Source organism: Hyla sarda, chromosome 2 (genome assembly GCF_029499605.1).
Source record: "Hyla sarda isolate aHylSar1 chromosome 2, aHylSar1.hap1, whole genome shotgun sequence".
In the NCBI taxonomy this organism is placed as follows: Eukaryota; Metazoa; Chordata; class Amphibia; order Anura; family Hylidae; genus Hyla; species Hyla sarda.
This window is the reverse complement of record NC_079190.1, coordinates 492713129-492726293: the sequence shown is the minus strand read 5'-3', so window position 1 is coordinate 492726293 and position 13165 is coordinate 492713129. Positions and strand designations below refer to the sequence as shown.

Below are 13165 nucleotides of genomic sequence, written 5' to 3'. Positions count from 1 at the left end.
TAATTACGAATATTCGTTTTTTTTTCTTGTTTTTTTTTCTTCACAGTACACATCACAGTGATCACCCCTCTCTGCTTCCAGCTTGTGTGGTGTAAAGAAGGCTGTAATACTACTGTGTGAGACTGGCGTGCTAAAATTCGCATATGCTAAAGTTCGCATATGCGAATATTCGCAGATGCTAATTTTCGCATATGCGAAGTTTCACACATGTTAATCTTGCATGTGCTAATTATCATATATGCTAATTTTCGCATACGCGAATATTCGCATATGCGAAAATAAAACGAGAATATAACGAATATGCGAATATTCGCGAATATAAGACGAATATTCGTCCATATATTCGCGAATATTCGCGAATTCGAATATGGCCTATGCCGCTCAACACTAATCAAAACCTGTCCAGAGGAAAAGTGGCTGAGTTGCCCATAGCAACCAATCAGATCACTTCCATTTTTAACAAGACCTGTGCAAACTTAAAGAAGCGATCTGATTGGTTGCTATGGGCAACTTTTCCTTTGCACAGGTTTTGACAAATCTCTCCCTTTGGGTCTCTAATACATAGCGGGAAACAAATCATGTACACGCAAGGAATTCTGGTCATCCCTTCTTGTGGACCTCTTACGGCATCAGAATAACACTTGGCAGGCCAGTCCATACCTTGCTTCTTTCTCTCTGAAGGAGGCCGGGATGGGACAAGGGGGACATCCAAATCCCTTAGGCCGCATTCACGCGACACAATCAGCACGGAATTCCGTGTGAATTTACCATGTTGGATTCTGCCTAAATTTATTGCTCATTACCTTTACAGTACAGTATTCTGTGCAGATTTGATGCGCTGTGTTCAGTTATTGAAATCTTCAGCAGAAAATCCTGCGCAGAATACTGTACATGTGACTAGACCCTTAATGGGATCCCACCATTTCATAGCAGAATTTACGCATGCGGATTTCCGCTGCTGAAATTCTATTTTCCGCAGTCCAGAAAAATATAAGTCTGGTCTTATATTTTTCTGGATTTCGGCTGCGGAATCCCATTGAAATCTATGAGGTTGATTTCTGCCGAATTTGTGCGGAATGTGCTAAATTTCAGCATTCGGACCACCCACGATCAGACACATCCCCTTATCCTGCAGATATGGGATAAGTGTTAGTCTATTCACACATACAGTATCCTGCGCAGATTTGATGCGCAGCACTTTCTGTTGCAGATTTCAATGTAAACTAAATGACACAGCATCAAATCTAAGCAGGATACTGTAAACCCTTAAGAAATATCATTGTTTGCTGCAGGAAACTGCTCCAGACTAGGAACTAAGCCGCACATGTAGAAGCCGAATAGTGAATACAGCTCTGGAGCATAATACAAGATATAACTCCGATAAGTACAGGATAAGTAATACAGTGACTCAACCACCAGAATAGTGAGCGCAGCTCTGGGAGTAAAGTAAAGCACAACTCGGGATCAGTACAAGATCCAGAAGACCTCACACCTTATAAAAAGGGTTTTAAAAGGATGTTTTATCACCATCAAGGAACCACCTTATTTTGGTAAAGATGACAAAATCTGCCTGACTGCCGAAGGATGATCCCCAGCTTGCACAGAGACTCCCATTTTGGACATTCCTGATGTTGGTTAGGAAGAAAATAAACACCGCTCTCCCCTTTATTTGTTCCTTCAATAAAGCTTTGGCCTGTAGTGTAGTGCTTTAGTGTTCCACTTGGTTTATAATATATGTAGGAATGTTAGTGTAGCATGTGGTATGAAACTTGTGCTGTAATTATATATGGTGTTCATAATATATTGTCTACCGTGCTTTAGCCTTTGCTTCATCCGAGCACATTAAATGTTTGACAATTTTATTTTTTTTTATAAAAAAAAACAACAAAAAAAAAAAAAAACAACAAACACATGGAAAAGTAATGTATGTACACAAGAGGGGGAGTTATCATTGCTTTTAGAGCATTTTTATCTGTTTTGGCGCAGTTCAGGCGCAAGCAGAATATTTAGCGACTTATGCGTCTTTAGATATAGGCAGTTTCACTCTTTTTGTCTACCCGTAGAACTTTTTCTTTTTGACCATACAGTGGTCACGTATTTATCATTTGCGACTTTTGTCAAAAGTCGCTATTTTGTGCGCAAAGGTACTTATTTAGGCGCAAAGCTACACCGCCTACCAGTAGGCGTGAGAATCACTTCTACCTTCCGCAATTCGACCTTTAACCTCTTGTAGACGACAGCGTCCCACTCCCCATCTATGACACACTCAGGAGCTGAGCGCGGGTTATAGCGCGGTGGTCCTGGCGGCTGACACCGGGAACCATCTCTAATGCCAGATGCCCATCTTTAACCGCTTAGACACTGTCCCGGCAGCTCTGAAATTAAAGTAAAAAACACCAAACCTGCCAAATTCAGGACCCGGGAAAGTGTCTCCTTCTCTCCCTCACAAGTCTAGTAAAAGTATATGGTAGATCTTTCCCCACCACAGCAGAGCTGTGCAAAATTCATCATCCTGCTGCACCTTCTTGATGAATAAGATGAACGCTAGTCAAACTCTCCACCCAAATAAATCTGGGCCAGTGTGTCTACACTAGCAGAATAGCGAGTACAGCTCTGGAGTATAATACAGGATATAACTCGGGATCAGTATAGGATAATTAATGTACTGTATGTACACAGTGACCTCACCAGCAGAATTGTGAGTGCAGCTCTGGAGTATAATACAGGATATAACTCAGGATCAGTACAGGATAAGTAATGTAGATATAAAGTGTCTCCACTAGCAGAATAGCGAGTACAACTCTGGGAGTATAAGGGTACATTCAGACGAGCGGATTTACAGCGTATTTTATGCTGCAGATCTGCCGCTGAAGGACCTCTGTATGCTGCCTTTATATGTGCAATAAGCTGCTACATGCAGACACACTGAAGCGATGTGCACGGCGACTCGCACATCGCAGGGTGTCTGCTGGTAGTGGCGTATTGCTGCTCCGAGCAGGCACATGAAAAGGCAGCATACAGAGGTCCTTCAGCAGCGGATCCACAGCGAAACATGCACGGAAAATCCGCTCGTCTGAACCTACCCCAATACAGAATAGCTAATGAAATGCATTTACAAACTGACTTTATTTTGTGAATTACATCTATACAGAAATGGTAAAGGACACTTCAGAGTTTAAACCCTTTTTAATGTATATAAAAAAAATTTTTTTAATAAAAAATAATAAAAACACAACAACAAAAGTTTTAAATTTTCCAAAAAACAGTTTAATCAGAATTCTGTCAATTTGCATCTGCTATCTCTCTAGTAACTTTATACAGAAATATATATACGCTTTAGTTTACAAGGCACTTTAGATATAAAATAAAAACCTCTCTTAAAAACAAAAAAGGGGAAAGACAACAAAAATACATATCTGGTATAATATTTTGCAGTAAAAATGGCTGCTACACAAATTCCTCCACATCTATTCAAAGGGAGGCAGAAACAAGAACAAGGAGCTCAAAATGATGAAAAAAAAAAAAATAAGACAGATTGCTTAAAAACAACCAAGCATAAAAGCAATATATACAGGAAAGGAGAACACTAAATGTTATTAATGTCTTTCCAATAATTACAAAACACATACTAAATGATTACATTCTCACAGATGTGTAATAAGCTGAAAAGCTCGAACTTGTGCTTCACTACTTGAATAATTTTAGGTGGCCTTGCTCAGTATTGTCCATCCAGCACCATATATTCCTCTTTAATCTAGATCTAGACTAACCTCCCACTACCGGAGGTCAGTGCCTCCCCCCCTTTCCCAGGAAACCTCCAACTGTTTCATAACTACAACTCCCAGCATGCCCAAACAGCCATCGGCTGTCTGGGCATGCTGGTAGTTGTAGTTTTGCAACAACAGTGGGCACCATGGTTGAAAAACACCAACCCAAGTAGTGGATTTGGAGTTCAGCACAGAATTTTGGACTACATAGGCCAATATTCTGCGCCGATTCATTTCTTTATATATTTTTATAAAAGTACGTCATCTATAGAGCTCTCACACAGACATTTATCAAGTTGAAAGACTTCCTGAGATTTGTTAGAACCCAATGGCACCCATTTAATTGTGTCTGATGACAAGTGCTCTTTTATGTTACTATTGGAATGACAAAAATAATATTTTCAGTTTCATGAAGCTTAACATGAGAATTTAAGAAGTTTAGGAGAAGAAGAAAAAAACAAAACAAAAAACTAAAAAGGGGGCAATCCTTGTGCCATAAAAAAAATATTAAACATATCTGAAATTCAAATAGTAAATAATAATATACACATCCCTTGTAGATCAAATTATGCAAATATGAAAATTCTTGATAAAACTATTTACATGCGCTTGAAATGATCTGAAGAAGAAAAAATAAAAAAAATAAAAAAAATAAAAACATCCACATCACAAAAACAACATACGACTCAGGCAGCATGAGGTGTTAAAGTGCAGTCACTGAGATGGTTTAGAAATTTTGCGTTAATCGCTGTTTTCAGCATCAAATGACACAATTTGAGATTCTGATAGGCTGTCATTTTCTCCCTGGTTGACTGTAGATTCGAATTCTTCTTTCCTGTTTTTCCCCTCAGTGTTTAAACATAAAATACTTTACACACGCATACATACAAAAAAAAAAAAAAAAGTTTATGGTGCAAATGTTCTTCGGAGCTGTACCCCAAGGGTCATCTGTCGCACCAAGTTGAGAAAGTACAACACAAACCACTTCGCAGAAAGGTCTCAAAACGCGTTGCCTTTTAGATTCTAGCCATAGTTTTGTCTTTAACAGTCTACTAATGACCGAAAGGGGTCAGGGTTTCCTCCCTCCCCCACCGCCCCAATAAATTCACAGTACAATTGTGTGCTTCAGCTATAGAACCTTCATTGATTCATTCATCTGTGTCCGGTTGAACACCAAGCATGGCATGCAGTTCCTCTGCCATGTACCCCAACAAATTATGGAGATCACACACAAACCGATACACATAGCGCTTTCCTGAGGTCTTGTGAATAATGTTCTTATCATAATAGTATCTAAGTCCTCTACTAAGCTTCTCGTAGTTCATTTTAGGTTTGTTTTTCCTTTTTCCCCAGCGGCGAGCAACCTGAAATTAAATAAAAATTTAAAAATAGATTAGTCCAACATATTCCTTTATAATAGATGTTTAATCTTGACCTAATATTTAGCATAACCATTTCTGATTATCTTAGATATATATTAAGACTATTTACATTAGAGCATAATTATGGGGGCTCGTCCGGGATACATTTTGATTCAATGTAATTTATAGGAAATATAAATACAGCTGAATTTTTTATTTTTTTTTTATATACAGCCATGGAGTGTTATCAAGCTATAAAGAGATATGCCCATCTATTAGAGATACCACTGATATCTGTAATTGGCCCAATAATGCAAAACAGATCTAAGACTAACCTCGTCTGGGTCAGTGAGCTTGAATTCCCATCCATCCCCAGTCCAGCTGATAAAGGGCTGGCACGATTTGTCGGTCAACAACTCCAACAGGAACTGCCAAAGCTGAATTGGTCCACTCCCTAGTAAATAAATAAATAAAATATAAAAGGTTAATAATGTGAATACATTTAAATTTTGTTGATAAATGAAATATAAAATTCAGTTTCCTTAAGCCTTGTGCCAAAGGTAAACGCTGGAAGATTTCTTGTCATACACCACTTTATGTGGACAGCTTGTTCTACCATGTTAGGATATATTGCATAAATAAAATGTACACTGGTGTATACATGCCCAATGGATGCCAAAAGGACACATTGGGCAGGTATACCTGTTTATAGTACATGCTTTTCCCAGCATACTGCAAACATGGCTCTGACTGGACGTTAACATAGCATAAAATCATATAAAAACAAAAAACACACACCCACCCACTCCCAACACAAATTAGCATAAATAAAATATATTTTTGATTTCTATTTCTTTTTATTACTTTTAATAAAATAATTTTTGTTAATATAATAATTTTGTATTATATTAATAAAAGTAATGGAAAAAAATAATTTTGATAAATTATTAATAATAATAAATAATGATAATAAAAACTTTATGTTGTAACCTTTTTGAGTATCTTACCTGTGAAACCAGCAAGAATAGCTGCCGGGATAACTGGTTTGCCCTGTTCCACCGGGTCATTTCTGTCTTGGATATAATCTTTAAAAGACATAGATGGTTTGTTTAAGCACAACGAGTGGCTGGCATCTTCCTCAAAGCTTTCGTAGGATGGAACACGTTGCATATCCACCAGTGAGGACTGGCTAGTCCACGACTGTAGCAAGGAATCTGAGCCTTCAAAGCTTTCTGTGCCACTGTCTACAGAGTCCCTGTCCATGGATTTTACTGGAGAGAAAAAAAAAAAAAATTGTTAAAAAATAAATAAAAATTCTTAAAAAATAATAATTGCAAACTGGTTTAGTTCTTAACCTACCAGAGTTAAGAGAGTTTAGGAGGACATTCATGTTGCTTTGCCCATAGTCATGGTTCAGAGACGAGTAACTATTTCCAATGGATTTCATACATGAATAACTTTGGAACTCCTGCTTCACCGGGAGGAGATTTGGGACCTGGGTAACCGGACACAGGTCGCTGTACATTTCAGTCTTCGGGTAACTCTGCATTTGCATACAATGCTGAGGCTCCATGCTGAAATCTAACAGAGGAAAGTATAAAAATTAGATAGGGAAGCAAAAAAATTTGGAATACGATCATGTGACAATGATGCCTTCATAATCATAGCAAGTGTAATGTATGAATTCCCTTACCACAGCTGGTTGGTAGGATGGAGCCATATAGGGTTTTACCAGGTGAGACAGTGACCATTAGAAGCTCCCAATAATGCATTAAACCACTACATAAACAAAAATAAATGGAGGGTATTGTCCACCAAGAAAGCCTAAGCTTGCGGGGCGTAGTGTCATCGGCCCAAAATCTAATCTATGGGTTCATGTAAGGTCAGCATTAAGGAGTTATATAGGCAAAGGTTCCAACCACTAGGACAGTGGTCTCCAAACTGTGACATCTAGATGTTGCAAAATTACAACTCCCAGCATGGCCAGACAGCCACACCTCTCATCTTCTATGGAGAAATGGCCATGCATGTTTAGTTCCTATCCAGTGGGCAAACATCCAACATGGGCAACTAGCTCTACTGAAAACAGGTATTGGAATGCTTCTTTCCTCACTCTAATGATGGGAAGAAGTTTTAGGGTGAAAACCTTAAAATACTAGATGTGTTTATAAAAAAAAAAAAAAAAAAAAAAATATATAAAAAAAATTTAAATACTTACATAAAGTAATTTTAAATAAATAAAACGCAAGGTTTTCACCCCAAAAAAAGTGATTTTAAATTTTATTACACATTATACTAACCTTAGAATACTAGATACATTTTTATGTTTTTTTTTATTACACATTATACTTATAAGTAATAAAGTGATAAAAATAAATAATAAATAACATTAATAATAACTTTAACATTTATAACAACAACAACAGAAAAGTATTGTAAACCAAGCAGAAGAAATGTAACTTACTTAATGAGTCGTTGCTTATCCACTGGGAGCTGGAGTGGTGATTGGAGCCGTCAATATATTGATCCTGAATCTTTTCTTGCTCTGAGAAAAAAGGAGAAAAAAATATATAAGTTATATTCCTCTGTTCCTACATAAATCCACTATGCTGTCTCAGCACTAATTCATTTCCATAGATCCTTATAGACATCTACGGGTAGATATATGTCGGTAGAAAATTGTTTACATAGTTTAGGAACATTTCCTAGAAGCCCTTTTATTGCATTCCTTCCCCCAATTACCTTTCATCATTTGTTCCAGATGCTCCCACAGAATGTCACCCACGAAGTCCGGGGCCAACTCTAGAAATCGCTCTTTTCCCAAGTTACACAATTCTTGCCCAGTCATGATAAATTTCGGAAAGCTCACGTTCTCCAAGGAGAATTCAGTAATGGCCCATGAAAGCCACTGACACACTTGGGTCTGATTCCACAGCCATGGATCTAAAAAAGTAAGCAAGACAATTCATTAAATGGGTTGTCCGATTTAGGAATTGCATTTTTTATGTACTGTATTCAAATGTTTTGAGAGTGGTTCCACATTTGGGACCCTCAGATTAGCTTCAAAAGAAAGTCTGGGACTATAAAGGACTTGTCATGTCCTTGTGCAAGTGGTCCCCAAGCAAGTTGTCCTGGTGAGGTGTCCTGCTACTGGTCCCGAAGTGCTGAGCCACATGTAACTAATGTTTAGATTCCCCACAGCACCTCTGCAGGTGTAAAACGGTATTGTATCATGGGCTCTATGTAAGGCAGAGGTCCCCCAACCCAGTCCTCCATTAAGCAAAATCTGTGTTTAATCAGTGCTCAAATTCACCACAGCGCCTCTGCAGGTGTAATAAGGTATTGTACCATCCGCTCAGTGCAGAGGTCCCCAACCCAGTTTTCCCTGTTCTATTAAAATAGAGTAACTGAAAAAACCTGGAATGTTGGTGTTCCTTGAGGACTGTGGTTGGGGACCTCTGCCTTGCATTAAGCACACAGTGCAATACTTTAGTACACCTGCGGGGGTGCTGTGGGGAATTCAAACAGGTTACAGATTTGGTTACACACTAGGGGACCAGAAGCAGGACAACTTAGCTTGTGAAGTGACCCTTTTTAACAGAAATTAACCAAATCCCTGGAGAAAAATTCTGGTGCTTTACGTGCTACACATTGACACTAAATCTTGTCTTTACTCCACTGTCCTTGTATGCAGGGACAGCAGGTTAGGGGTTCTATTAATAAAAGTTAATGTTTATGGATCTAGTCTGGTAAAAAAATAAAAATGTATGACTAACATTGATTTCTTTTGTAAACTAATGCGATGACTAAGAGGGTATCGTGCACAGAAGTCGAGGAACATGCCTCAAATGTTTAGACGTTGCACAACTGCGGTGTACACTATTACATGCACGGAAATTCCTGTGATGTGGTCGAGAAACACAGAGAAGTAATGTTAACAATGACATCAGTAGAAGGAGCCAAATATAGAATTTTTTTTTTTTTTTGACGAATAAGGTTCGTGGTGGTGAAAAAGGTACAGTACACAAAATAATATACTGCAATGGTCTTCAAACAGTGAACCTCTAGATGCTTCCAAAACTACAACTCCCACCATGCCCGGACAGCCAGCTTCTTGAAGTCTACTGTTTGGAGACCCCCGATCTATAGTATAATGACCAGGATAATCTAAAAAATGTTTGGATTTATTTTTTTTCTTCAACAGTAGGCTGTAGCTTAATAGCCAAATCATTTTAGAAACACTGGTTCCAATGGTTATCCTACCAATCATACAGCTACCACCTTTAAAAAGGACAAGTATCATGTGTAAAAAAAAACAAAAAAAAAACCCTATCCCCTAGCCCCCCACGATCTCCAGTTAAGAGCCCTGCCTCTCCTTTACAGCGGCACGTCACGACCCCCACCCCCTCTATATGGTTTTATGGGAGAGCCAAAGATTGCGAAACAGCTCTCCCATAGAATTATATAGAGGGAGAGTGACAGCCCCACTTCGGGTGGCGGTTGTGACGCGCCGCTGTGAAGGAGAGCTGGGGCTCCAAACAGGAGATTGTGGGGAGCCCCAGTGCTCAGACCCCCCCCCCACGATCTAAAACTTATCCCCTATCCAAATGATTTTTTTTTAACATGATACCTGTCTTTAACACAGTGTTGTCAGGCAACACATACCTAGCAACCAGTCAGACTACCATGGTCTCAACCTTGAGGGCCCTGAAACCTCTCTTTCGTAGGCCTCTAAAATGAAGTTTTAATGCCGGCCCTTGGTCTTGCCGTAATAGAAGATTCAGCTCTCTCGCAACAGCATTAACCCAAAAAAATTAAGACTTACTGCTGGGAATACCGAAGCGCCGCTGTTCTTTCGTAAATCCATTAAAAGTGGCCTTCAAAGCTTGACTCATGACGGCCTTGCTGCACGGGGTCAACAGAGGCAGTTCACAGCTGCCGGAATCTAAAGGGAAAAAAATTCAAAAAGTTTCTATGAAGCCAAGGGCTTGGCCAGAGAGGATGGATCCTACAAGGTTTTCGGGATGCATAGATTGAGCATACACAAAAGCAAAAAACTTTAGAGGGGAACTGTCATATTATTAGAACTTCTAAATGGCCCTTGACTGGAACCGTTTTTTTTTCTTTGGAGGAATCAAGCCCCGGGGAAATGGGTTGTGACTTTTTTTGGTTCTACGGTATGGATGTCAGAGGTAGAAGGCAATAGGCACAGAGGGCAAACAATGCTCTAGCCTTCTGATCCGTTTTTTGTTTAGGTGGTCCTCAAGGTCCACCAACAGTCCAGGATTTTAATCTTTTCCCTGTTCTATTCCAATGAATTAAGTGAAGAAACCCGGAGTGTCGGTGGGCCTTAAGAACTGGGTTGGGGACCACCAAATAAATCATACCCTCACATTAAGATGTCGCAGTGCATCTACTGCAGGGACAGGAACCCCTTAAAGGGGTACTCCACTGCCCTGCTTCGGAAGCTCCGCTCCCCAGCGTCCGGAAGTTTATTGTTCTGTACGCTGCGTGCAGGCTTCCGTGTTCAGTGCCACTCCTCGTGACGTCACACACCCTTCCCATAGACTTGTCGAGGGGGCGGGCGCGACGTCACGAGGGGCGGCCCTGAACACGGAAGCCCACACGCAGCGTTCGGAACAATAAACTTCCGGACGCTGGGGAGCAGAGCTTCCGAAGCAGGGCAGCGGAGTACCCCTGGAAGAAAAAAAAAAAAAAAGAAACCTATTCCTAAATATGGAGTCATGGGGAAATACTTGTAAGTTCAGATATTGGTGACAACCAACTTGGCTGCTGTACCAGCTTTTCACTAATGGCAAATCTTCCTAGAGATGAAATTTTTCGGGAAGAGGACATTGAACTATATGGCTGCTATAGGAGCAGCCATATTGGAGTGTCAGATACTTGCCACCCGGCACATCATTTAAGGGGTGTGGCTTAAGTGTGAAGTTGTTGCCAGTCTTACCATGAGATATGGAGTCCAGGCCTGTGGGCACCGCCTGCTCCTCTTCATAAGTATCATATGTAGAATATAATCCAGTGAATATTGACGTGGACAAGTTTACGTTGTCAAATGCCAGTTGTCGCTGTGAACGGAAAGTAGAAGATATAATATTATAGGGGACTAACATTTGCATAAAAACAATAAAGAAAGCCAATAGCAAGCCTATGTCTACAGTAGATCAGTGTTCATCCACCAGTAGGGCCTTCACTTGTTGCAAAATTTCAGCGATTGCAGACAGCCTCTGGCTAGACCGCCACAGGTTGGTGAACACTGCTAAATATTATTCATATAGCTCAATAGATAACACAGGTGTCACAACATAGAAACTTCTTGCAATAATGGGTCACATGGCATGACAACCAGCTCTTCCTTGGTGGTCACTAAGCTTTCCAAGCCCACTAACTGGCCAGTCTCCCTAGACCTGCCATTATCTGGAATGAGAACATTCACCAGTATTGTGAAGACACGCTGACAAAGCCTATTAAAGATATACCGGCGGCCATATTAGATTGTCACACACTAACAGCCCTGATTCTGGTGAAACAATCCAACAAGCCCAGTCAAAGTGGGAGCATTTCTCAGGGCGGGGCCTAAATGCCCTGATTTTGGTCATTTCAATGTTGATTGGTTGTCCATAAGCTTTTACGAAAAACAGATATAGGAACAAACTGAATGTTTATAGAATCCTTTTTCTATTTTTAGGAGGAGATGGAAACAAATATATTTAAAGGGGTAGTCCAGTGGTGAAAAACTTATCCCCTATCCTAAGTATAGGGGATAAGTTTGAGATCGCGGGTTGTCCGACCGCTGGGGCCCCCTGCGATCTCCTGTACGGAGCCCCGACAGCCCGCGGAAAGGGGGCGTGTCGACCTCCGCACGAAGCGGCGGCCGACACGCCCCCTTAATACAACTCTATGGCAGAGCCGAAGCGCTGCCTTCTGCAATCTCCGGCTCTGCCATAGAGATGTATTGAGGGGGCGTGTCAGCCGCCACTTCGTGTGGAGGTCGACACTTGCTATCTGGCCGGAGAGCCTGGCCCCCGTACAGAGAGATCGCAGGGGACCCCAGCGGTCGGACCCCCCGCGATCTCAAACTTATCCCCTATCCTTAGGATAGGGGATAAGTTTTTCACCACTGGACTACCCCTTTAAAGGGGTATTCCATGAAAAAAAACTCTCACATCAACTGGCTCTAGAAAAGTTAAACAGATTTGTAAATTACTTCTATTAAATAAAAAATCTTAATCCTTCCAGTACTTAGCAGCTGAAGTGGAGTTGTTCTTTTGTGTCTGAAAACAGTGCACTCTGCTGACACCTGTCTGTCTGTCTCAGGAACTGTTTAGAGTAGGAGCAAATCCCCATAGCAAACCTCTCCAAATCTGTTTAGCTTTCTGGAGCCAATTGATATGTAAAAAAAAATTTAAAAAAAATAGAAAAAAAAATAGAAAAAAAATTATTTTACATTTTTTTTCTAATAGTAAAAAGTATAGTAAAATACTACAAATTAAAATATTTTCTTTGTTAATGAAAAAAGGTAAATATAAAATAAAAATTGGTCTTTAAAATGAAAGTGTCAAATAAAAAAATAAAAATAAAAGTACTACAAAGTGTTAATTAAAAGAGAACGACCTCTACACACAACAGTGAAGTCCTACGCACAAGGGAAACAATGCGGTCACTGAACTCTGCGTCATGAGATAGAGACATCTCTACTAGGTGGTAATTGGCGACTAATAAGCGGTGTCTTGTATAAAAATAATACATCCAGCGATTCGCCCTCCCATACTTATAATTACGTCCTCCTGACAGCCGATCGGAAGGAACCGGCTCGGTGTCACCCAATGTATACATTCCTATGCTACAGATCACATTGTGTGGGCTCCTACACTTCACAAGAACAAGGCTCCATTCAATACTGCTATGCAAGCGCTAAAAATAAAATAAAAAAATAAAAAGGGAAAAAAAAAAAAATGAAAAAACTTTTAATCACATCATTATAGTCATTAGCTGCAGAGGAGGAGAAGATGGGACACG

At 40.0% G+C, this 13165-nt stretch overlaps 1 protein-coding gene across 9 annotated transcripts in view; it reads right to left on the bottom strand.

Moving 5' to 3' along the window:
* Nucleotides 1-3251: 3251 nt before the first annotated feature.
* The window catches only part of ETS2 (ETS proto-oncogene 2, transcription factor), a 147277-nt gene continuing 137363 nt past the window's right edge, over nt 3252-13165 (bottom strand). For all 9 annotated transcript variants that reach the window (XM_056559666.1, XM_056559665.1, XM_056559672.1 and 6 more), the window contains exons 3-10: nt 11094-11214; nt 9954-10073; nt 7871-8071; nt 7593-7673; nt 6488-6709; nt 6136-6399; nt 5464-5582; nt 3252-5131 (exon numbers count right to left, since the gene is read on the bottom strand). In XM_056559666.1, coding sequence (XP_056415641.1) covers nt 4916-5131; nt 5464-5582; nt 6136-6399; nt 6488-6709; nt 7593-7673; nt 7871-8071; nt 9954-10073; nt 11094-11214 — 1344 coding nt within the window. In that variant the 3' untranslated portion in view covers nt 3252-4915. The remainder of the gene's footprint in view (nt 5132-5463; nt 5583-6135; nt 6400-6487; nt 6710-7592; nt 7674-7870; nt 8072-9953; nt 10074-11093; nt 11215-13165) is intronic.